The 26,571-nt window shown below is 44.0% G+C and overlaps 1 protein-coding gene across 1 annotated transcript in view; it reads left to right on the top strand.

The window, feature by feature from the left end:
* Window positions 1-26,571, top strand: part of LOC105519848 (mitogen-activated protein kinase kinase kinase 13) — a 38,327-nt gene that overhangs the window by 10,190 nt on the left and 1,566 nt on the right. Inside the window, exons 5-10 of the mRNA XM_011953389.1 lie at window positions 7,927-8,036; window positions 10,147-10,263; window positions 11,221-11,358; window positions 17,654-18,440; window positions 22,321-22,391; window positions 25,221-25,518. Of these exons, the coding sequence (XP_011808779.1) occupies window positions 7,927-8,036; window positions 10,147-10,263; window positions 11,221-11,358; window positions 17,654-18,440; window positions 22,321-22,391; window positions 25,221-25,518 (1,521 nt within the window). The remainder of the gene's footprint in view (window positions 1-7,926; window positions 8,037-10,146; window positions 10,264-11,220; window positions 11,359-17,653; window positions 18,441-22,320; window positions 22,392-25,220; window positions 25,519-26,571) is intronic.

Raw genomic sequence — 26,571 nt, 5'->3', positions numbered from 1 at the left:
CCAGCCTGGGCGACAGAGCAAGACTCCATCTAAAAATATATATATATGTGTGTGTGTGTGTGTGTGTGTGTGTGTGTGTGTGTGTGTGTGTGTGTATGCTTTTCTACCTGCCCCTACCAGAAGCTTAGAGTACTTCTGTGGTGTCTGATACACAGAGAGACACTCTGCCTATCAGATAGATATTGAGGAATATCTTAGTAAAGGCACAGGGCTTGTTTTTGTTTTTGTCTTTGTTTTAATTGAAGTTTCTAAGAAATGATAAATCAGAGACTCCTGTCCTGTTACCAAAGTTCTAACACACTCTCTGTGATCCATAAACTCAGCTCTCCCCACAACTGTGTCTTTAAGTAGTCAGGCTTGCCCCTGTTGTTTTTTACTATTTCTAAGAAATTATTATGTTAGTAAAGTGTTTGCTTTCAGAGGAAATAAGATGAGGCAGGAGGTTGACTTCATGACATTTCCTACATTCTTTGATATACATTCAGATCAATTCCCTTAGCACTATCACCCATCTGTTCAAATACATGTAGGTATGGGGCACTGGGTAAGAAATCTTTCAAATATCTTCTGTTTGTATTCAGAAAAAACACTTAACCCTTTTGTGAAATGAAAGAGAATAATAGTACTCTCAAGGAAATCTTGCAAACTTTAAGATATGGTTGTGATCACAGCTTTGCTTCTTCTTCTTCTTCTTCTTCTTCTTTTTTTTTTTGAGATGGAGTCTTGCTCTGTCTTACCCAGGCTGGAGAGCAGTGGTGTGATCTCTGCTCACTGCAGCCTCCACCTCCCAGGTTCAAGCAATTCTCTTGTCTCAGCCTCCCGAGTAGCTGGGACTACAGGCATGTGCCACCACACTCGGTTAATTTTTGTATTTTTAGTAGAGATGGGGTTTCACCATGTTGGCCAGGCTGGTCTCGAACTTTTCACCTCAGGTGATCTACCCACCTCGGCCTCCCAAAGTGCTGGGATTACAGGTGTGAGCCACCGTGCACAGCCAACTTTGCTTCCTTTACAATAAAACTGTACATACCATAATTTTGAAAAGCAATTTCTGATGATAGTATTAAGTAACAAGCCATTGAGACAGTCAATATAAGTTTATATATTTGGAAAAACTTCCAATTCTGAACAGATGTTACTTAAGCCCTCCTAAAATGTCACTTCTGAAGCCAGTCCCACATTTTCTGAGAACCTACCACGTGCAGAGCCCTGTGCAGGGCAGCTAAGTAGCCACAGCCGGTGTCCTCACCTGAACCGCTCCCAGATTATCAAGATACCCATAACATGGAGCATTAACATTGAACTCAGAAAAGGTTCTCTTGGGAAAAGAATAGGAGGAGAGAATAGGAGAGGAGGTCAGAAGAGGAGAGAAGAGGGGAGAAGAAAACTTAGTACATTAAGCATCTAAGTCTGCTCAGGCTGCTACAACAAAATGTCACACACTGGGTGGCTTAGAAACAACAGAAGTTAATCTCACGGTTCTGGAGACTGAGAAGTCCAAGGCACCAGCAGAGTTGGTGTCTGGTGAGGGCCTGAGTTCTGGTTCCTAGGTGATGCCTTCTGACTGTGTCCTCACAAGGTGGAAGGGTGAACAAGCTCCCTTGGGCCTATTTGATAAGGGCACTTTTCTCATTCATGAGGGCTCTGCCCCCATGACCTAATTACTTCCCCAAAGCCCTACCTCCTAATACCATTCCCTTGGGGTTAAGATTTGAGCATATGAATTTTGAGGGGACACAAACACTCAGACCACAGCAGCATTTTTTCATATTCACTTATTCTTCCACATTTTTTCCCGACATAAAATTTCACTTCTCCTTAAATAGCTCCAAATCTGCTATTTTGCTACCTCCTAGAATTTTCTCGGTATTTATAAGTCAATTTGTCTCTGGATCTGAAAGTCAGGCTACCTCTAGCTAATATGAACTGGCTAGTGAGGTACTACAAATAGCAAGAGACCTTTAGTCTGAACCCCGTCCTGTCACTTCATACTGTGTGGTCTTGGCTAAATCACTCAGTCACACTAAACCTCGGCTAATTCACCAAAACAATGAAGATAATCATATCTTCCCTTCCTTAGAGAGTTTCTGTGAGAAGCAAATGAAAAGATAAAACTGCAAATGCATTGTAGACCGTCAAGAACAGTTTGATCGTAAGATGTCATTATTCTTGGCTGGGGACAGTGGCTCATGCCTGTAATCCCAGCACTTTGGGAGGCCGAGGTGGGTGGATCACTTGAGGTGAGGAGTTCGAGATCAGCCTGGCCAACATGGCAAAACCCTGTGTCTACTAAAAATACAAAAAATTAGCCAGGGGTGGTGGTGGGCACCTGTAATTCCAGCTACTTGGGAAGCTGAGGCACGAGAATTGCTTGAACCCAGGAGGCAGAGGTTGCAGTGAGCTGAGATCGAGCCACTGCACTCCAGCCTGGGCAATAGAGCAAGACTCCATCTCAAAAAAAAAAAAAAAAGATATCATATCATTATTCTTGAGTTGCATATGATAGCATAAAACAAAAGTGAAGGTGTTATTACTCACCTTAATTTTTGTAGCTTTGTACTAAGCTACAAAAATTAAGCCTCCTTTGGGTTGTTACATTCTGTATTCTTTTTCTGACGAACTCCTGAGATGACTAAGATGGCAGCCAGGGAACTCCTATTGTGTTTGACTTTATCCTGCCCCAGTAGAGAAGAACTGGCTTTTTGGCAGGCACATGCTCTTTCTATAGTCCTCTTGTACCTGAGGCCTTGCCTCCTCCTGCCTGCTTAGATCCTCTCAACGTCAATTATCAATCAATAGTTGTTAGCCCCTGGTCTCCACTTTCTACCAAAACTGTCGGTCAAGAGGTGCTGCCAAGAGCCCAGCTGACTCCTTCCTGAGAGAAAATGTGTCATTCGTTTTTCGTCAACAGCACATGTATAAAGATGTAGCCTATATAGAGCAGATGAACAAAGCAACTGATTTCAATACAGTATTAGATTCTGCCAAAGCTATTGCTTCGTTGCTAGACAATCACCCATTTCTCCAAATAGGCAATTACTGTTCCTGGTATTCAATTACATTTGATATGAGTCTTTAGAAAACATTTTCACCCCATTCCAGATCCCAGCTGCTAGGCGGATCGTGTGCCTGACTTTGAAGCTCTCTCAGCCCCCTGCCTTTGAACTATTCTAGTGTTCTCTTGAGTGCCACTGTGACCACCCAGAAATTCAGGGACTGGGAGTTGCAGAGACACCCCAACTCTGAGGTTAGACTCTGCTGCCTTAAAAGTAATCTTCTTGTGAGGGAGCAGATGCATATGCAGAGGCTGGACACTCACGTTAGGGGAGGAGTCGTGTGCCCAGTAAGGGTTGGACTGGACCCCACTATGGCTTTTCTGATTCCATCTGATTTTCCTTTACTAAGCCCCCAACATCTTGCTTCTGTACTCCTTAAGCTAGGCTGGAACTGGCTCAATTTCTTTTTTGTTGTTGTTTTTTATTTACTTTTTTAAAAGTGTGGTAAAATAAAGATAGTATAAAATTTGCCATTTTAACCATTAAAAAAAATTTTTTTTTTTTTGAGACAGAGTTTCACTCTTGTCACCCAGGCTGGAGTGCAATGGCGTGATCTCAGCCCACTGCAACCTCTACCTCCTGGGTTCAAGCTATTCTCCTGCCTCAGCCTCCCGAGTAGCTGGGACTACAGGCACCTGCCACCATACCGGCTAATTTTTTGTATTTGTAGTAGAGATGGGGTTTCACCATGTTGGCCAGGCTGGTCTCGAACTCCTGACTTCAGGTGATCCACCCGCCTCAGCCTCCCAAAGTGCTGGGATTATAGACATGAGCCGCTGCGCCCGACTGATTTTAACCATTTTTTAATGCACGACTCAGTGGCATTAATTACATTCACAGTGTTGTGAAATTGTCACCACTATCTGTTTCCAAAAATTTTCATCACCTCATTCAGCAGTAACTCCACATTCCCTCCTCCCCACCACCCCTGGTAATCTCTATTCTACTTTCTGTCTCTATGAATTTGCCTATTCCAGGTTATTTCATTTAAGTAGAATCATACAATATTTGTTCGTTTGTGCCTGGCTTGTTTCACTTGGTGTGTTTTCAAGGTTCACGTATTTTGTAGCATGTGTCACAACTTCCTTACTTTTTATGGCTAAATAATATTCCATGGTATATATACCACATTTTGTTTATCCATTCATCTATTAATTCAACTTCATTTTGACACCTATACAGTATTCCCCACTTATCCGTGGTACATTCCGTGACCCCCAGTGGATGCCTAAAACCTTGAATAGTACGGAGCCTGACTGCTGTCCATCAGAACACGTTTCTTTTCAAATCTTCCACCCACAAATGTTATGTCTCTTCTATCTTAACTAAGCTCTTTCTTTACTTTTTATTTATTTATTTTATTTTTTGGAGCAACCCTATTAACTGATTAGGCTCTTATTAGTACTGTGGACAGTAGGAGAGGAATGCTGGTTACATTCCAGTGTTTCTCAGGCATTGTAGTGAAATGATGGGAAATGCCCCTCCACTCCTAGGCAGGTGGCTTTGTTATAGGTCAAGCTCAGGCAGGACTCCTCCCACCCTTAGTCTTCTCTCTCAGAGGCTCCTTGACAGCCGTACAAATTGGCTTTGGGCTTGCCAATCCTCCCTTTCTTCATATGCGCCCAGACATGCCTGAATTGCAGATTAAGCTCAAATTGGAACTCCTTTTCCGTAAGATTCTAAGTATATAAAATGGAACTCAAAATTAACATGTGCCAGGAATAGGATACCTTTGGGGGAAACACATTCTTCATCAATACCTGGTTTTCCCACCGGGCCGGGCGCGGTCGCTCAAGCCTGTAATCCCAGCACTTTGGGAGGCCGAGACGGGCGGATCACGAGGTCAGGAGATCGAGACCATCCTGGCTAACACGGTGAAACCCCGTCTCTACTAAAATACAAAAAACTAGCCGGGTGAGGTGGCGGGCGCCTGTAGTCTCAGCTACTCGGGAGGCTGAAGCAGGAGAATGGCATGAACCCGGGGAGGCGGAGCTTGCAGTGAGCTGAGATCCGGCCACTGCACTCCAGCCTGGGCAACAGAGCGAGACTCTGTCTCAAAAAAAAAAAAAAAAAAAAACACCTGGTTTTCCCATACATCCTTTTTCCTCTTCACAGGAGGGAACTTCTTTCTGGAAACCTACTTTCTTACAGATTTCAATCTTCAGAAAGTTCTCTTTGAGTTTCCCATAATTATAAGCTAGATGTCAGAAGACTTATTTCCTCTAGAATTAAAACAAATCTCATCTGTGATATAAAATTCCTCACCACCAGAGGGAGGTACTCCTTTTCTCATCCCTTCTTGAAGTATTTTAGCAGATACAGTGACAGTTTTGCACAAAAGAGGATACTTCAAGACACAAATCTGACCCTCTTATTCTTTTTTGGTCTAACTACTTTCACTTGTCATTCTTTCACCTCCTAAAACTCAAAACTCCTCCTGCTCCATGGCTTTGATCTGATGATTGACAGAATAGCATTACCAGGGGCTGCTGTCAAAGGCCATTAGCAAACAGTAGTGTATTCTGATGAGATTGGGCACGTTCAGGGTGGTATGGCCATAGACTGCATTCTGGATCTTGGCTTTCTAATGACATTGCTGGATAGATTTGCTGCCTGAAAGTCAACCAACCAACAGAAACTTCTCTCCAGTGTTCAACATATATATGGGAAAATCTAGCATATTACAGAATGATCATTTTTTGCATGATTAAAATATAATTTCCTCTATAAAAATAGATGAGAAACAGCTAATTTGAGGAAAACCTTTTATAAATCCACAATTACTTAAGAATAACTTCTTTCTTGATCCAGAAAGATACTCTTTTTGGTAAAAACACTTAATGAGAGCTACTGTCTTATTTTATTTTATTTTATTTTATTTTATTTATTATCTGAGATGGAGTTTCGCTCTTGTTGCCCAGGCTGGAGTGCAATGGTGTGATCTTGGCTCACTGCAACCTCTGCCTCCCGGGTTCAAGCGATTCTCCTGCCTCAGCCTCCCAAGTAGCTGGAATTACAGGTGCATGCCACCACACCCAGCTAATTTTTGTATTTTTAGTAGAGACGGGGTTTCACAATGTTGGCCAGGCTGGTCTTGAACTCCCGACCTCATGATCCACCCGCCTTGGCCTCCCAAAGTGCTGGGATTCCAGGAATGAGCCACCACACCCACAATAGCAATTAGGGATTGCTATTATTTGTTTTAAAATTTTTAAATTGAAAAAATATAGTCAAGGATGTAGAGAAACTGGAACCCTTGTACACTGTTGGTGAGAATGCAAAATGGTGCAGCTAATATGGAAAACAATAGGGAGATTCCTCATCAAATTCAAAATGGAGCTACCTTACAATCTAGAGAGATACTTTTTAACATGAATCTAAAGGTAGTAGAATAATTTTAGGAGAAGATTATACCATTAGATACATTTAGTTACAAATCTAGCCTTCATTGGAAATTATATCTCATTAGCTTCTGGAGATGGAAGATAGTCTATACATAATATGAAGAAACTTATTTTTGCTGTTTCTCTCTGTCTACTGCCTGTAGGCCACATTCCAGTAGTGGTTTTTCTACCCCCTAAAATTTAGGTAAAATTAGTTTGAAATTTCATGCCCTGTGGAAAGCTCCATGTCCTTTCTGATACTTCTGTAAATTTCTGGGAGAGTGATAATTTCATGGCCATTCTGCCTTTGCCTTCTTAAAATTCTTGGTCCCCACCCCTGCTGCCGTGTGGTTGTGCCTTTATCTTTGTCCCATATTGACCAAACATTCAATTCAGCGCCTTTCTTTAAAAAACAAAACAGGGCCGGGTGCGGTGGCTCACGCCTGTAATCCCAGCACTTTGGGAGGCCAAACTGGGTGGATCATTTGAGGTCAGGAGTTCGAGACCAGCGTTGCCAACATGCTGAAATCCCGCCTCTACTAAAAATACAAAAATTAGCCAGGCGTGGTGGCAGGCACCTGTAATCCCAGCTACTCAGGAGGCTGAGGCAGGAGGATCACTTGAACCCAGGAGACGGAGGCTGCAGTGAGCCTTGATCATGCCACTGCTCTCCAGCCTGGGCAACAGAGCAAGACTCCGTCTCAATAATAATAATAATAGTAATAATAATAAATAAACACTTAAAAAAAAAAGCAGTCATTCAAAGCCTAAGTGAATGTCAGATACCTCACTGAAGGTTTAGAAAATTTAAAGAAGTTTACATTTTGAACAACATAAACCATGTATTAGACATCCATCCCTGTTCTAAAAATTTTGTCAAACTACTAAATTGCTTGGCCATACTCTCTTTCCTTCTCCTCCTTCTCTCCTTTCTGTTCTTTCCCTCAACTCCAAATTCCCATATAGTTTCTTCCATTTCTATTCCCATTTCCTGCTGTTCATGCCTATAGGGTCTTCTACTCTAGATATTTTCTCAAGATACTTTCCCAAACAAAACCTAGGAGGAATTCTGGGGCCAAAAATATGTTCGTAATCTCACACGCACATATACGTTTCCATGTGGTTATCAGAGCTGTTTTTTTCTGGCCAGGCTCTCTCAGCCACCATCTTGCCTTAAAGTGAACTCTTCTATTCCAGAAGTGATGGCCAGCATGCCAGCTGTGATGTACCTCAGTCAGTGCTGGAGGAAAACTCGGAGAAAGACAGCATCATATATTGGAGTAGAAATATAGAAATGGTCTGGGGCATGGAGATATAGTAGCAGCAGTTATTTTGCTATCAATCAAATCATATTTTTTGAACATCTATTCTGAAAAAGGCTCTTCAGTATAAGCATGCAGGAATAAAAAATCTTGTACGTGACTTTATGGATATATCAGGGATTGAAACTCTTGGAATTTATCAAAATCTAATTTGTCCTTGCCCAGGCTGAATGGAGAGAAGAAGTGAAGAAACATTTTGAGAAGATCAAAAGTGAAGGAACTTGTATACACCGGTTAGATGAAGAGCTGATTCGAAGGCGCAGAGAAGAGCTCAGGTCAGCTCATCCCTCCTTCCCCACCTGCCCTCATCCCCAGGTCTTCAGATGGTAGCAGGCACGCTCTTCATAACCGCCATTTCACTTTCCACACACCTTTCACCTCTGCGTTTTATTGTTATGCTCTTTAAAAGTTGCCCCAAAAGTTAGCCCTCCTTTATATCTCTTTCCTATCCTTTCCTCCCAACTCCATTATCCTCTTTTATTATGTCTCTGCAACAAAGATTCTTGAAACAATGCTATTTAGTCATTGAGCCGGTGTCCTAGGTGCCATGGAATTCCAGAAATGTGTAAGATTTAGTCCCTGGCTTCAAGATGCTTATAATTTATTAAGAGATATAAGGCCAGGCGCAGTGGCTGACACCTGTAATCCCAGCACTTTCGGAGGCCAAGGCAGGCGGATCACTTGAGCCCAGGAGTTCGAGATCAGCCTGCCCAACATAGCAAAATCCTATCTCTACTAAAAATACGAAAAATTAGCTGGGTGTAGTGGCACGCAACACCTGTGATCCCAGCTATACAGGAGACAGAGGCATGAGAATCACCTAAACCCAGGAGATGGAGGCTGCAGTGAGCCAAGATTGTGCCACTGCACCCCAGCCTGGGTGACAGAGTGAGATTCTGTCTCAAAAAGAGAGAGAGAGAGAGAAGACATGTTCATGGATAATCACTGACACGGTTTGACTATGTCTCCACCCAAATCTCACCTCAAATTGTAACCCCCATTATCCCCATGTGTCAAGGACAGAACCAGGTGGAGTAACTGGATCTTGGGGGCAGTTCCCCCCGACCCCCGCCGCTGTTTTTATGATAATGCATGAGTTCTCGGGAGATCTGATGGTTTTAGAAACGTCTGGCATTTCCCCTGCTTGCACTCACTCCATCCTGCCGCCCTGTGAAGAAGGCGCCTGCTTCTCCTTTGCCTTCTGCCATGATTGTAAGTTTCCTGAGGCCTCCCCAGCCATGCTGAACTGTGAGTCAGTGAAACCTCTTTCCTTTATTAAATTACCCAGTCTCGGGTATTTCTTCATAGCTCTGTGAGAACAGACTAATACAATCACATCTGAGTCAGTTCCAGCTGCTATAACAAACTTTAAACGGGATAATTTATAAACAATAGAAATGTGTTGGACAAAGTTCTGGAGCTAGGGAAGTCCATGATCAAGGTGCCAGCAGATTCAGTGTCTGGTGAGGGCCCGTTTCTCATAGATGGCACCTTCTCTGTGTCCTCACACCGCAGAAGGGCAAAAGGGCTCCCTCAAGTCTTTTTTATAAGGGGATTCATCTCATTGACAAGGGCAGAGCTCTCATGACCTAATCACCTCCTAAAGACCCCACCTCTTTTTTTTTTTTTTTTGAGATGGAGTCTTGCTCTGTCACTCAGGCTGGAGTGCAGTGGCACCATCTCAGCTCACTGCAACCTCCACCTCTCTGGTTTAAGCAATTCTGCTGCCTCAGCCTCCCAAGTAGCTGGGATTACAGGTGTCCACCACCACGCCGGGCTACTTTTTGTACTTTTAGTACAGATGGGATTTCACCATATTGCCCAGGTTGATCTTGAACTCCTGACCTCATGACCCACCCGCCTCAGCCTCCCAAAGTGTTGGGATTATAGGCATGAACCACTGCACCTGGCCGACCCTACCTCTTAACATTATCATCTTGGGTGTTAGGTTTCAACATATAAATTTGGGGGGACACAAACATTCAGACCATACCAACCACTATATCACACAGGATCTGGGCCATGGCTAAGTGTAAATGAGTGATCATGGTGTTGGCTTTAACTGCATGTTTCCATTAACATATGAGTCTCTTCTACTGTATTCTTATTAAGATAGTGACAAATTATAGGCAGATTTTTATCTGTGGCCTGCTTGACTATTCTATACGGCTGATGGGCCCTTTAGGATAAACCAAGTGGAGAGCTTAGATTTCCCACCTCCCATTCCATTTTGTCTGAGTTACTGCGCTGGACAAGGGAACCTTAAACTAAGAGGGCCCTTGGGCAAATGCTTTTGTGATCAATCATCCTGTTTCTTATTTCATCAAGCGGACTTTTTTCTCCCGAAGTTGGTTGGCCTGGCTGAGCCTGTGTTTTCTTTGATAGGCATGCGTTGGATATTCGTGAACACTATGAGCGGAAGCTTGAGCGGGCAAATAATTTATACATGGAATTGAGTGCCATCATGCTGCAGCTAGAAATGCGGGAGAAGGAGCTCATTAAGTATGTATCCAGACCAGTGTCTGTTCTTACTGATTTCAGTCTGTCAATCAGCAGAAACATACTACCCTTCCACATTGCTGCTACTCAGAACTGGCAGATATTTCATTCATTCACCCAACATTCCTTCCAGGATGTGCTATGCACAGGACCCTGCCCCCGGCAAGGTATACAAATAAGCAGAGTTGCCACAGAGCAAGTTATAGGGGAACATGCACTTGGCAGTCATTTGCTGCATAGGGAAGGAGTCCGCATTTCAAAAACAGCACGGGGTGAAGAGCGGGGAGCCGATTGCCGCCTGGGGAAATGTGTTGGCTGCTGAAAGTGGTGTAAGGTACTCCTGATGATGGCAAGAAAACCCTGGGAATCCTGACCAAAAAAGCAGCTACTGAAAATAAGCAGGACTTCTGCCATTGTATTATGTTGGGTAAATGAAAGTGAGTGTTAGTGTCAGTCCATGAGCTGAAGAGCAGAATGAAGTCAGGTTAATTTGAATCTAGAATTTGCTTTTTTTTTTTTTTTTTTTTGAGACAGAGTCTTGCTCTGTCACCCAGACTGCAGTGCAGTGGCATGATCTCACTGCAACCTCCACCTCCCAAGTTCAAGTGAGTCTCCTGCCTCAGCCTCCCAAGTAGCTGGGATTACAGGTACCCACCACCACACCCAGATAATTTTTGTATTTTTAGTAGACATGGGGTTTCAGCATGTTGGCCAGGCTGGTCTCAAACTCCCAACCTCAGGTCATTCACCCGCCTCGGCGGTGAATGTTTGGGATTGCAGGTGTGAGCCAGGGCGCCAGCTTTGTTTGTTTTTTAAACCTGAATGGCAGCTTTGTTATTCAAATAGCCTGTATCTGCTAAATATGGCCAGAATCTGTGGGTAGAATTAGCCTGTGAAAATATTCTGCATATCCTTTCTGTCTGCAATGACTGAGGTGTGGCTTTTGCATTTATTTTTCAGGCGTGAGCAAGCAGTGGAAAAGAAGTATCCTGGCACCTACAAACGACACCCCGTTCATCCAATCATCCACTCCAATGCCATGGAGAAACTCATGAAAAGGAAAGGAGTGCCTCACAAATCTGGAATGCAGACCAAACGGTGAGACACCTGTACAAACGCAGTATTCAGATAAATGGGGGAAAAGCCCCTGCAAATCCATTCTCACATGATGACGGATGTGGCCTCTTCTGTAGCTCATCAGATGAGTGTAGAGATACTCATCTCTAGGTAAAACGGAGTAGGAAGGTGAGGGAGTATCACAGACTTTAGAAATCCAGCTTTTATATCTGTGGCATAAATATTTATTGTCTTAGCATGGAAAGGGAAATAAACTGGAGGCCAGACAGACCTGGATGCAAATCCTGGACCTGCCTTATAAGGTATATGACTTTACCTCTGTCAACCCCAGTGTCTTCATGGATAAAATGGTACAATTACAGCACATGAGATTTCTTTTTATTTTTCTGATCTCTAGGACACAGAATTGGGTTAGTCATAATTCTTGATTTATGACACAATAGTCCATGCATGCCTACTTTTATTCACACATTTAGTTTGTTCTTGTTAATGATGTGGAAAGTACCTGCAAACTCACTGTATTAGTCCCTTCTTGCATTGCCATAAAGAAATACCTGGCCGGGGCCGGGCCCGGGCCCAGTGGCTCATACCTGTAATCCCAGCACTTTGGGAGGCCGAGGCAGGCAGATCACGAGGTCAGGAGATCGAGACCATCCTGGCCAACATGGTGAAACCCCCATCTCTACTAAAAAAAATTACAAAAAATGAGCCGGGCATGGTGGCATGCGCCTGTAGTCCCAGCTACTCCGGAGGCTGAGGCAGGAGAATGGCATGAACCTGGGAGGTGGAGCTTGCAGTAAGCTGAGATCACATCACTGTACTCTAGCCCGGGCGACAGAACGAGACTCCGTCTCAAAAAAAAAAAAAAAAGAATGAAATACCTGGCTGGGTGTGGTGGCTTACACCTGTAATCCTGGCACTTTGGAAGGCTGAGGCGGGTGGATCACAAGGTCAGGAGATAGAGACCATCCTGGCCAACATGGTGAAACCCTGTCTGTATAAAAATGCAAAAAAAATTTAACCAGGTATGGTGGTGGGCACCTGTAATCCCAGCTACTTGGGAAGCTGAGACAGGAGAATCGCTTGAACTAGAGAGGTGGAGGTTGCAGTGAGCCAAGATCACACCACTGCACTCCAGTCTGGTGACAGAGTGTGACTCAGTGTCAAAAAAAAAAAAAAAAAAAAAAAATACCTGAGACTGGGTAATTTATAAAGATAAAAGGTTTAATTGGCTCATGGTTCTACAGGCTACACAGGAAGCATGAAGGCTTCTGCTTAGCTTCTGGGGAGGCCTCAGGAAACTTACAATCATGGTGAAAGATGAAGGGGGAGTCAGCACCTCACATAGCTGGAATAGGAAGAAGAGAGAGCAAAGCGGGAGGCGCTACATTCCTTTAAATAACCAAATCTCGTGAGAACTCATTCACTCACTATCATGAGAACAGCACCCAGGGGATGATGCTAAATCATTCATGAGAAAGCGTCCCCATGATCCAGTCACCCCCCACCAGGCCCCCCCTCCAACAGCAGGGATTACAATCCAACGTGAGATTTGGGTGGGGAATGTAGACTCAAACCGTATCACTCATCATGGAAACAAAAGCAGGGGCTTTGATAATTACCTATATCTAACCATATGGGTCCCCTCGTTGTACCCTAGCATGAGAGTTTTGTGAAGTTTAAATAAGATAATATGTATAACATGTGAAATCATCTATCAAATCATAGGTGCTCAAAAAATGTATTTTGGGATGGTTTAAAAAAAGATTGCCCTTTCCCCTTTTTACTACATATTTGCCTTATATTAGTTTAATCTTGGAATTCTCTTCCTCTCATTTTTCCTTTACCAAACTCTGTAGAGACTCATTCCTCTCAAGTAGCAGAGGGTTGGCTCTCTCCTAGCTAAGTTAATGTAAAGGGAAGGAATGTCCCTAAACCTAGGGTGTAGACCTCATAGTGAGATGTGAGCTAAATGCAGTAAGAATAGAGGTAATAAGAGAACACAAACCAAGAATGTATCATGATGCTATCAGAATGGCAGTCATTCTACCATAGCTGGACTAATAGGTACCTAACTTCTAATGGGTAACTACATGGACTAATCCCAATTTCGCTTTTACCCACTGCCCCAAGCATCTAATGGTCAAGTCTGAGAAACTTTTTCAGATTCCACCTGACACAATCCTTGCGGGTGGGGTAAATCCCAACACCCCTTTTCTTTTGTTGTGTACTAATAGGGACAGAGTTTGCCCGATGGCTGCTCCCTGCTTTCTGCCTACAGTGAAAACAAAGAGCACCGGGGGAGAAAACAGAACTATTTAACTTTTCAAAATATGAGCTCGTGTTTGCTTTTATTTTGGCTATGAGAAATGTTTGAAGGAGTTTGATACCACAAGTAGATTCTTAGTCAATGAGCTAGCTGAACACGAGAAGGCAACCTGCAAAGAGCTGTACTGTCAGCTGATTGTCCCTTGAAGGAGTTCAGTTTCACATGATTTGGACAGTGCAATGATTACCTAGTGAGAAGTCTGGAGACCTTGAAGGAAATTAGAGAGGAGAAACCATTCAACCATCCTTAAGCCCAGATTTCAGTTTATGTTCAGTTAGAGACTTAAAAAGAAGAGTGTCAAGTTCAATCATGGACATTTCCAGCCTGTCATACCTGAGTACAGTCCAAAAAGATAGTCTAAATACCCCATAATAAGGAGAGGCTTGAAATGGGGAAGAACTATGCCTCAGGGTCAAAAGACTTGGGTTCAAGTTATGAGTTCTGCCATTTGCTAGCTTTGTGATGGATACAAGCCAACATAACCTCTGATCCTCAGTGCACTTCTCCATCAAATGGGTATTGTAATAGTAGGAACCAAGTGCTTTCTGCAGTACAAGTTGGCCAGCTGACCACAGAATTTTGAATCTGGGACAGGAAGCTGCCAATAGCAGACAATATCCTACCCACCTTATCTTAAACCCTTAATACCTGGAACTTCTATGCTAAGGCAAGTCCTCAACTGTACTTTTCTTGTATAAGAAGAAAAACCCATCTCCTGCTGCCTGCTGCCTACTTATGAGCTCTGGCTATTCAATGTGTGGCCTCACTTTAGCATCATCTGAGAGCTTGTTATACTTTCAGGCTCTTAGGCCCCACCCCAGACCTACTAAATCAAAGTCTTCATTTTTAACAAGCTCCGCAGGTGATTTGTATGTGCTTTCAAGTTTGAACTCTGACCTTCAATAAACCAGATTGAAAATTAGGCAAGACTTTTTGTCTGGATTCTACCACTCATGAGCTATGAGAGCATGAGCCATTTTGGCTGGGCTGTGAGCTTCTCATCACATATAGTGAAGACAGGATTGTACCTATGGTTTCCAAGCAAAGCCTGGAACACCCAAAGGCTTGTACAGAGGTTTCTCAGAGGCCACTGCAGGGGTAGAAAGGACAAGGAGGGGGAGCCCAGGAGCCCTGCAGAGAGGGGCTGCTGCTCTCCACTTCAACCGGTTGCACTATACCTGTTTTATATACTGCATTTCTCATAATAATTCATTTGAGAGGATTCTGTTGTTAAAAACAAAAAAGTCTGGGCCTATCATCTGTAAAATTTCATGCTGACTTGTGTCTTTGTGGTCCAAAGAAGGGTAAGGCTACTCACTGGTAGGAAGAAAGCAGTGGTTCTTCCTGGTAATCCTAGGGACTCGGCCCTGATCAGTTCATCAGTTCAGAAACCAGTTATTGTTTCCCTACAGACCTTGGAGTCAGTATGGGCAAGGTTTACCTTCAGGCCCCTGATTTTCTTTTGCACATAATCTTCACGACTGGCCCAGTGGACACGTGGAAACAGGACTGTGAAAGAACCCCCTCCCTTTAGGATCAAAGTGAAATGCCAGTGTCACTCCGCACTAGCCCTTCTCTTCCTGCTGCTACTCAGCCTCCTGCTGAGCTCTGTATTTCCTCCTTCTCTGACCCCTCCCTTCCTTTTCCTTCCTTCAAGCTTCACTGAGTACTCACTTTAAACAAGACTCCTTGCTAGGGTGAGGTATAGGATATAATACAGAAGGAATAACAGAAATCCTCTGTAAGTGGACATGTAGGTTGTTCCCAGCTTTTTGCTATTTCAAATAATACTGTAACATAACATCATCAAACATATATTTTGATGCACATATGAGGGGACTTCAAAAACTTCATGGAAAATGTAATTATAAAGGGTAAATTAAAAATATAAACTTTACTTCTCAACATAAGCTCCATCAAGGTTAAGATAGTTTTGTAAGTGATGATATCAGTCATTTAACTCATCCCTAAAGAACCGAGAGTCCTGGGAATGTATCCATGTCACTACAGTCTTTTTTAGATTATTAACTGAAGAAAAATGGATGCCCTTTAAAGGTATTTTCAGATTAGGAAACAAAAAGAAATGAGAAGGAGCCACATTGGGACTGTAAGGTGGATGCTTAATGATCTCTCATAGAAACTCTTGAAAAATTGCCCTTGTTTGATGAGATGAATGAACAGGAGCATTGTCATGGTGGAGAAGGACTCTCTGGTGAAGGTTTCCTGGACTTTTTTCTGCTAATGTTTTGGCTAACTTTCTAAAACACTCATATAATAACCACATATTGTCATTCTTTGGCCCTCCAGAAAGTCAACAAGCAAAATGCTTTGAGCATCCCAAAAAAACTGTTGCCATGACCTTTGCTTTTTTTTTTGTAGAGACGGGGTATTGCTATGTTGCCTAGACTGGTCTCAAACTCCTGGCCTCAAGCAATCCTCCTATCTTGGCCTCCAAAGTGCTGGGATTACAGGTGTGAGCCTGACCTGGATGACTTTTACTCTTTTTTTCTTGAGACGGAGTCTCACTCTTGTCACTCAGGCTGGAGTGCGGTGGCGTGATTTCAGCTCTCTGCAACCTCTGCCTCCTGGGTTCAAGCGATTCTCCTACCTCAGCCTCCCGAGTAGCTGGGATTACACGCACCCACCACCACACCTGGCTAATTTTCGTAATTTTAGCAGAAATGGGGTTTCACCATGTTGGCCAGGCTAGTCTCGAACTCCTGACCTCAGGTGATCCACCAGCCTCAACCTCCCAAAGTGCTGGGATTATATGCATGAGCCACCACGCCCAGCCGACCTTTACTCCTGACCAGTCTGCTTTGACTGGACCAGTTCCACCTCTTGGTAGCCATTGCTTTAATTGTGCTTTGTCTTCAGGATCATACTGGTAGAGCTGCGTTTCATCTCCTGTTACAATTTCACTTATTTAAAGAGATGTTTGAAGATCTTGATCTCAAGTGTTTAAAATTTCTATTGAAAGGTCTGCTCTTGTACGCAGCTGATCTGAATGCAACAGTTTTGGTTCCCATTGAGTGGAAAGTTTGTTCAACTTTAATTTTTCTATCAGAATTGTGTACACTGAGCCAAATGAGATGTCTATTGTGTTGGCTATTTTTTCTGCTGTTAATCATCAGTACTCTTCAATTAGGGCACGAGTAAGATGACTTTTTTTTCTCACAAATTGATGTAGTTGGTCTGCTCCTGTGGGCTTCGTCTTCAACATCATCTCATCCCTTCTTTTTTTTTTTAAGACAGAGTCTCGCTCTGTTGCCCAGGCTGGAGTGCAGTGGCACCATCTCGGCTCACTGCAACCTCCGCCTCCCGGGTTCAAGCAATTCTCCTGCCTCAGCCTCCAGAGTAGCTGGGACTACAGCACGTGCCACCACGCCCAGCTAATTTTTGATTTTTAGTAGAGACGGGGTTTCACCATGTTGGCCAGGCTGCTCTCAATCTCTTGACCTCGTGATCCGCCCACCTTGGCCTCCCAAAGTGCTGGGATTACAGGCATGAGCCACTGCGCCTGGCCCATCTGTTCTTAAAGAAGTTATCCATTTGTAAACTGCTGATTTCTTTGGGACTTTGTCCCCGTAAACTTTTCGTAAAGCGTCGATGTGTTCATCATTCTTCCACTTAAGCTTCTCCACAAATTTGATGTCCTTTAATTGTAGCAGAATTCATGTTGCTGTGATAGGGGCTCTTTTCAAAGCGGTTGTTCTGAGTGCCTCAAACTAGATCATGTTTAGAGATGTCACCAATAAGTTGGTACGAGTTTATTTTGATGCAAAAACTTTTGAGATCCATGCATAGTTTTTTCATAATATGCATTTTCCATGAACATTTTGCAGACTCCTCATACATTATCTCTATTGGATAAATCCCGGTGACTACTGATTCAAAGGCTCTGTGTATTTTAAGTCTTAGGATAAATTTCCCCAAACTTGAATGTGTTTTCATGTGTTTCAGACTAAACCTGTTCTTTTCTCCCAGGCCAGACTTGTTGAGATCGGAAGGGATCCCCAGCACAGAAGGGGCTCCCACTGCATCCCCTTTGTCTGTAAGTCCCAAAATGTCCACCTCTAGCAGCAAGAGCCGGTATCGAAGCAAACCACGCCACCGCCGAGGGAATAGCAGAGGCAGCCATAGTGACTTTGCGGCGATCTTGAAAAACCAGCCAGCCCAGGAAAATTCACCCCATCCTGCTTACCTACACCAAGCTCAATCCCAATACCCTTCTCTCCATCACCATAATTCTCTACAGCAGCAATACCAGCAGCCCCCTCCTGCCATGTCCCAGAGTCACCATCCCAGACTCAATATGCACGGACAGGACATTGCAACCTGCGCCAACAACCTGAGGTATTTTGGCCCAGCAGCAGCCCTGCGGAGCCCACTCAGCAACCATGCTCAGAGACAGCTGCCCGGCTCGAGCCCTGACCTCATCTCCACAGCCATGGCTGCAGATTGCTGGAGAAGTTCTGAGCCTGACAAGGGCCAAGCTGGTCCCTGGGGCTGTTGCCAGGCTGACCCTTATGACCCCTGCCTTCAGTGCAGGCCAGAACAGTATGGGTCCTTAGACATACCCTCTGCTGAGCCAGTGGGGAGGAGCCCTGACCTTTCCAAGTCACCAGCACACAATCCTCTCCTGGAAAACGCCCAGAGTTCTGAGAAAATGGAAGAAAATGAATTCAGTGGCTGTAGGTCTGAGTCATCCCTCGGCACCTCTCATCTCGTCACCCCTCCAGCGCTACCTCGAAAAACAAGGCCTCTGCAGAAGGTAAAGTGTAATGACAAGAGGGGCCTGCGTCACTGCCTTCAAAGAATGCCAGAGCCTGTCATGTTATACACATTAGAGAGCTATGTAAAAAGCATACATTTTGTAAAAGGACAAGATAACAGAAACATAAATCGAAATTTATTTTACTTTAAATTCATTCTTTCCACACTACTTAAGTGATAAACTACGGAATACACTTTAGGAACTACTGAACCAGAGGACTGAGTCCAGTGTATGTATAATAATTTATGAATAAATAACTATATATAGGGGATATGGGCTGAGCACAGTGGCTCACACCTATAATCCCAGCACTTTGGGAGGCCAAAGTAGGAGGATCACTTGAGGTCAAGAGTTTGAGACCATCCTGGCCAACATGGTGAAACCCTGTCTCTACTGAAAAAATACAAGAATTAGCCAGGTGGTAGCACACACCTGTAATCCGAACTACTCGGGAGACTGAGGCATGAGAATTGCTTGAACCTGGGGGGCGGAGGTTGCACTGAGCCGAGATTGTGCCACTGCACTCCAGCCTGGGCGGCAGAGCGAGATTCTGTCTCAAAAAAAAAAAAAAAAAACAACAACTATGTAGTGGGGATACATAATCAAAATAGTTTGGAAATCACTATGCTACAGCTCTAGTCCTGAGGGATGTTATGGGAAGTAAGGAGCCTGTTATAGAGTAAGTTTAAGAAGCACAGTATTCTCTCATCCCTCATACATATTCCTAGTGCACATTAACAGTCCTCTGCTTTGAGAAATCATGCAGTAAACTTGTTTAACCAAGCATTTCCTCACGTATTTGAACATACTACCTTTTAAAATTAACATCTATTAATCCCCCGTGGCACTAGCTTTCTTCACAATTTACTTTGGAAAACATTGCCTTAATTGACAGGCATTGTGACCCAGATAGTTCTTAGTCATTGAAACGTGTTTCTCTCCTCCTTATCCACTGGCTGCCTAGGATTTGTCAGCTGGGAAGCAGACTACCATAGCAGTTAAGAGCATGAACCTAGGAGTCAGACAGATCTTACTTTAAAGCCAGTCTCTTGGCCGGGCGTGGTGGCTCATGCTTGTAATCCCAGCACTTTGGGAGGCCGAGGCAGGTGGATCATGAGGTCAGGAGTTCAAGACCAGCCTGGCCAACATGGTAAAACCCCATCTCTACCAAAAATACAAAAATTAGCCAGGCGTGGTGGCAGGCACCTGTAATCCCAGCTACTCAGGAGGCTGAGGCAGAGAATTGCTTGAACCCGGGAGGTGGCTGCTGTAGTGAGCCAAGATCCCACCACCGCACTCCAGCCTGGGCGACAGTGTGAGACCCCATCTCAAAAAAAAAAAAAAAAAAAAAAAGCCACGCTCTTCCACTTAGTACCTCTATGGACCTCAGTTTCCTTGTCTATAAAATGGGCCTAACATTGGACTCTGCCTCATCGGTTGATATAAAGACTACATGCACGAATACATATAAAGCATTTAAAACAGGGTCTGGAACATAGCACTTTTCCAAAAGTATTAGCTCTTCTTGCTATGAGTCAAAAAGAAGATTATGTATGAAAAATGTTTACAACATGCTAGACACCCACCCAATTTTAAGTATGATTTCATCTCATCATCATTGTTCATCAGGAATTTAGCTGAAGGAATGAAAGGGTATAAAATGTAATGAGTATGTTTGGTCAACTAGGCATTGAGTAGAAAAGAAGCTGAAGCTGAGGGCTGTCGTCTGGGAATTGCATTTCCCCCTCCACCTACACTGCTGCTCCTGTACTGACTAAGCAGTCCCAGAGATTAAATTGTGTTTCAGGGGCTGGCCGAGGTGGCTCACGCCTGTAGTCCCAGCACTTTGGGAGGCCAAGGTGGGCAAATCACCTGAGGTCCGGAGTTCGAGACCACCCTGGCCAATATGGTGAAACCCCGTCTCTACTAAAAATACAAAAATTAGCCGGGCATGGTGGTGCACTCTTGTAATCCCAGGTACTCAGAGGCTGAGGCAGGAGAATCACTTGAACCTGGGAGGCAGAGGTTGCAGTGAGCCAAGATCACACTGCTGAACTCCAGCCTGGGCAACAGAGCAAGACTCTGTCTCAGTAAACAAACAAACAAACAAACAAATAAATAAATAAATAATTGTGTTTCAGCTGGTGCAGTTGATTTGGGCCAAGCCATTCTCTGCTCCTCCAACTCCGATGGCCAGTAACTTATATTTTTTGGTAACTTCTTTTTTTTTTTTGAGACGGAGTCTCGCTCTGTCACCCAGGCTGGAGTGCAGTGGCCGGATCTCAGCTCACTGCAAGCTCAGCCTACCGGGTTTACGCCATTCTCCTGCCTCAGCCTCCCGAGTAGCTGGGACTACAGGCGCCCGCCACCTCGCCCGGCTAGGGTTTTTTTGTATTTTTTAGTAGAGATGGGGTTTCACCGTGTTAGCCAGGATGGTCTCGATTTCCTGACCTCATGATCCACCCGTCTCGGCCTCCCAAAGTGCTGGGATTACAGGCTTGAGCCACCGCACCCGGCTGGTAACTTCTTTATTAAGATATAATTTGCATACCATACAGTCCCCCCATTTAAAGTGTATAGTTCAATGCTTTCTATCCACAGAGTTGTGTAACTATCACCATGACCAATTTTACAACACTTTTATCACCCCAGAAACAAACCCCACACCCTTTAGCAGTCACCCCATCCTCTAGGCTCCCCCAGATAACATGTATCTTTGAACCTTTCTCATGCCGTTGTGATATCATCTACAGGTCTTTAGGCCATAGAACACATACCTTGTACATTTGGCTTCATTGGAACCTCACTCCCACAGAGCAGCTCAACTTTTCTTTACCAAAACATAGTCCCACAGGTCCTCCTAGGGTAAACTGCTCATCTCAGCAGTCAGGATAACTTCATCTCTGTCTTTCCTATTTAAAAAAAAAAAGCATATCAGAATACAAGTGAGTAAGAGTCATGATATTTTAGAACTGACTTTTAAAAAGGTAAATTATTCTCAATATTTGGTACAGTTCCTTGGACCCAATTATCCACCTTACAAGTGATTGATTAATCCAGCATATTGTGATGCTGTGCTTAAGGACAGTTGATCTTAAGTGTGGCTGCTCCTATGCCCTTGGTTTGAGATGAATTCTCTGTAAAGGAAGATCACCTCAGTCAGGACACTTAGCCCGCCTTCCAGATCAACCACGGAGCCCCAGCAATCATGGGGCCTCAGGTGTCCCAGCCAGAGTTCTCTTACTGCTGCCAACATGCTGACTCAATAAAAATGTATTAAGTACTTTCTTTTAATTGACAAACAATAATTACGTATATTTATAGGGATAACACCAATTTTTTATGCAGAATTGTATTAATGGAGTGAGGCATACAGTACAAACAGGATATAGTCTGACCCTCAAAAATGTCTATCCAACCACATAATATTAGTGAAAAAGGGATTGGTATATAAAAAGGGAAAAAGTAATTGCTGGGCTTTGAGGATTTCAAAGATCACTTCTATGACAGAGCCTGGAACCACTAGTGACAATGATTACAAGAGACTGCCCCCAAATCCAAGACCTCCTCTCCAACTTCCCTCTCCATCACTCACCTCTGGACACTTTAATGGAGCCATCACCTCCCTGAGGACAGAGATAAATTTCACTCAGTTCTACATGTCTTCCAGCATCTAATGCAGGCTGCCATCACAGGTACCCTGGAAAAGTTGCTAAATGAATAATGAGGACATGTATGTTTAAAGATGACATTCAGCAAGCTACTACTAAATGAATGCCTTTTGATGATAATTACATATGTTACAGATAGTGGGGATGGGGTGAGAGAGAGAGTGATACTAAAATAAATAAAACTCTTTTCTCCGTGTTCTCCTCAGAGTGGAGATGACTCCTCAGAAGAGGAAGAAGGGGAAGTAGATAGTGAAGTTGAATTTCCACGAAGACAAAGGTAAAACCAACAAATGCACATGCTTGCTTTTAGTGGAATGGGGAAAAAATCCTAAGTTTACCACACCTGCTTTTCAACCACAGGTGATTTCATGGCAGCCACCTTATAGGCAACTTTGAACTCACTGTGTTCATGTTTTCCTGTTGCCACGTTTTGGCAGTTGTTCGTGCACAGCAGATCCTAGTTCATCAGCATTCATTTTACAGCAACTTCATGATGAGGAGCATGAATACAGATTCAAGATTATAACTGAGAATACAGTGGGCAGTTTGTGACAGATGGCCACGCTATTTTATGGGTAATTGTGTTGTTTTCTAGTGTGTCTCCCTGTGTTAGTCTGCTCAGGCTTCTGTTACACAAACTGGATGCTTAAACAGAAATTGATTTCTCACAATTCTGGAGCTGGGGAAGTTCAAGATCAAGGTTCTAGGTGACTCGGTTCCTGATGAGGGCTCTCGTACTGGCTTGCAGACAGCTACCTTCTTGCTGTTTCCTCACATGGCAGAGAGAGATCTTCCTTCCTTTAAAAGGTCACAGTCTTATTGGATTAGGGGCCCACTCTCATGACCTCATTTAACATTGATTACCTCCTAAAGACCCTATCTAGAGGGTCTATCTAGATACAATTATATTGGAGGTTAGAGCTTCAACTGATGAATTTGGGAGGAAGACAATTCAGTCCATAGCATTCCCCATGCCTTAGATTTTATACCTCAAGTTAAATATGATTAGATAAGTTGAGTCCATCTTCAACTCAGCCTTAGAAATAGCTTCTTGCTTAGATAGCGATAATAATACTCCTTCTAGGAGTCAATAAGGGCCATCTCCCCATACTTCTAAAATAAAAGCTGCCCCTAATGTAGAGGAGAAGATAGTTTTCCTACCAAGAGGTCTTTTTCTGCTAATAGACACTGTGTTCTTGAAGAGTAATGCTCTAAGAGGCAGAGGTTGCAGTGAGCCGAGAAGGTCTCCCCAGGAAGGTTTGTGTACCTGCCCCAAAACAGGAATTCCCTACAAACCAAAGGACTCCTGGCCCTTTGATAAATTATATTCTGGATCCCCACATTATGCACAAAATTGAAATCTGTTCTCATTCCCTGCTATTCCTGGACTCTTTATGGCCTCTTCTTATATATCCCTGATCTGTCCCCCGACCCCCCACCAACTCACCCCATCATCTGGCCTGGGCATCAGCCAGGCCTAGGTCATATGGCATAAAATCTCTTTGTACTACGCCAGGTGCTGTGGCTCACACCTCTAATCTCAGCACTTTGAGAGGCTGAATCAGGAGTTTGAGACCAGCCTGGCCAACAAGGTGAAACCCTGTCTCTACTAAAAATACAAAAATTAGTCAGGCATGATGGTGCACACCTGTAGTTCCAGCTACTCAGAAAGCTGAGGCAGGATAATTGCTTGAACCTGGGAGGCAGAGGTTGTAGTGAGCCGAGATCACTACACTCCAGCCTGGGCAACAGAGTGAGACTCTGTCTCAAAAAACAAAAAAACCTCTTTGTACTAAGAAATACAGAAAGATCAGACAATGGCAAAAGAAAAAGGCAGTCTTTATTATTTGTTTTCTTATGTTTTTTAAGCCAGTGTAAGCTAATATCATTCTTATTTACTAAGCTGCTTATAAACAATGGGAAGGAAGTGAGGAACTTTTGCAAATGTTCTCCCCAGAAGCTCTGGCTCATCAGAGCCAAACCCAGATGTTAACTGGAATAAGCTACTAACTGGCTGGGCAGTACCCATAGCTGCAGAGTGAATGTTCCTTCCAAGCTCATTTCTGTTGGAGGTTGGTCAACAGAGGTAGTGAAGGCACTTGGGCCTCCAAGGTCACCATGCCCAGTGGATACTGGGCTCTGGGAAATGAAGCTGGGGTAGACTGACGGGGAGGTGAGGGATGGGGGTTAGAGAAGGACACTGATCAAAGTGTGTGTAGACCCAGCCCAAACCTCAGCTCTGCCTTTTCTCATGGTGTGGCCTTAAACAAGTCACTTCCCTTCTCTGGCTCCCGTTTTCTCATCTGGGAAATGAGTTAGTCCAGAGACTCTCCAAAGTCTCTTTCACCTGTGAGAATCTATGACTCTAAATAAGAGGCATAATTTCAATTTGGACATTTCCATACCATGCATACATGTACATAATATGATTAGACAAGCTGATTTTTTTCAAAGACAAGTCATAGCCATCAGCTTGGAGTGTAGTGTTTAGTCACATAAATATATAAACAAAATGAAAGGGGAAATTAAAATTTCCTTCTTGTGTTAGTTATCTTGGGCTGCCATAACAAAATACTACAGATTGGATGGCTTAAACAACAGGAACTTATTTCTCAAGTTCTGGAGCTGGGGAAGTCCAAGATCAAGATGTCAGCAGATTCAGTTTCTGCTGAGGGCTCTCTTCCTGGCTTGCAGACAGCCACCTTCTCTGTTTCCTCACATGGTCTTTGCCCTGCACATGCATGTTGAAAGAGGGCAGGAGGGAGGAATGCAGAGAATCTCTTCCTCTTCTTATAAGGCCACCAATCCTATTTGATTAGGACCCCACGCTTATGACTCCATTTAACTTTATTTACCTCCTGAAAGCCCTGTCTCCAAATACAGTCGCACTGGTATTAGGGCCTCAACACGGAATTTCGTGGTGGATAAAATTCAGTCCATTGCTTTAATGTTAAAAGTTAAACAGTTTCTACCTATCTTGATTTCTTAGGCCTCCTCGATGGCAGGAAGAAAACTAGATTATCCCTACCACTACTATGAGTGACAGATAAGGAAAGGAAAGTAGTTGTTCCTCCGACTAAGTTCTCCTGGTTCTTCTTGGTCCTAGGCCCCATCGCTGCATCAGCAGCTGCCAGTCATATTCAACCTTTAGCTCTGAGAATTTCTCTGTGTCTGATGGAGAGGAGGGAAATACCAGTGACCACTCAAACAGTCCTGATGAATTAGCTGATAAACTTGAAGACCGCTTGGCGGAGAAGCTAGACGACTTGCTGTCCCAGACGCCAGAGATTCCCATTGACATATCCTCACACTCAGATGGGCTCTCTGACAAGGAGTGTGCCGTGCGCCGTGTGAAGACTCAGATGTCTCTGGGCAAGCTCTGCGTGGAGGAACGTGGCTATGAGGTGGGGGCTTCTCCCTTCTCCCATCACTGTTCCCTATTTTGCTCTTTGGGGTTTAAGGCTCTAGAGGCTTTACAATTTTCATTTAGTAATAAGATATAACAGTAACCTTGTATTAGTCTGTTCTCACACTGCTATAAAGAACTACCTGAGACTGGGTAATTTATGAAGAAAAGAGGTTTAATTGACTCACAGTTCCACAAGCTGTACAGGAAACATGGCTGGGAGACCTCAGGAAACACAATCATGGCAGAAGGTGAAGAGAAAGCAAGCATGCCTTCACATGGTGGTAGGAGAGAGAGAAAGCAAAGGGGGAGGTGCCACCCACTTTGAAACCATCAGATCTCATGAGAACTCACTCACTATCATGAGAACAGCAAGGGGGAAATCCTCTCCCATGATCCAGTCACCTGCCACCAGGTGCTTCCCCCAACACTGGGAACTGCAATTCAACATGAGATTTGGGTGGGGACACAGAGCCAAAGCACATCAGGCCTCCAAGAAGTAGGTAGAAGTACAGAGATCAACAGAGCTCCCAGAAGTGAGGCCGTTTCTCCCAAACGACACACACACATTGAACTGCTCAGGAACCCTTCATGTCAAGATTTAACTCAAACATCCCCTCCTCCCACTCCCATCTCCCAACATGGTTAAAGGTCTGAGCCCAGGTCAGGTGTGGTAGCTCAGACCTGTAATCCCAGCGCTGAGGCAGGAGGATCACTCTAGGGTCAGGAGTTCAAGATCAGTCTGGGCAAGATAGCAAGTCCTTGCATCTACAAAAAAAAAAAAAATTTAGCTGAGTGCGATGGTACATGCCTGCAGTCCCAGCTAGTTGGGAGGCTGAGGTGGAAGGATCTCTTGAGCCCAGGAGTTTGCAGCTGCAGTGAGCTGTGATCACACCACTGCACTCCAGCCTGGGCAACAGTGAGACCCTGTCTCTGGAAAAAAAAAAAATTATTGGCCGGGCGCGGTGGCTCAAGCCTGTAATCCCAGCACTTTGGGAGGCCGAGGCGGGTGGATCACAAGGTCAGGAGATCAAGACCATCCTGGCTAACA

The sequence above is a fragment of the Colobus angolensis genome, unplaced genomic scaffold (assembly GCF_000951035.1).
Source record: "Colobus angolensis palliatus isolate OR3802 unplaced genomic scaffold, Cang.pa_1.0 Scaffold36, whole genome shotgun sequence".
Lineage (NCBI taxonomy): Eukaryota > Metazoa > Chordata > Mammalia > Primates > Cercopithecidae > Colobus > Colobus angolensis.
The sequence above is the reverse complement of the archived record's forward strand: the minus strand, read 5'-3'. Positions and strand labels throughout refer to the sequence as shown.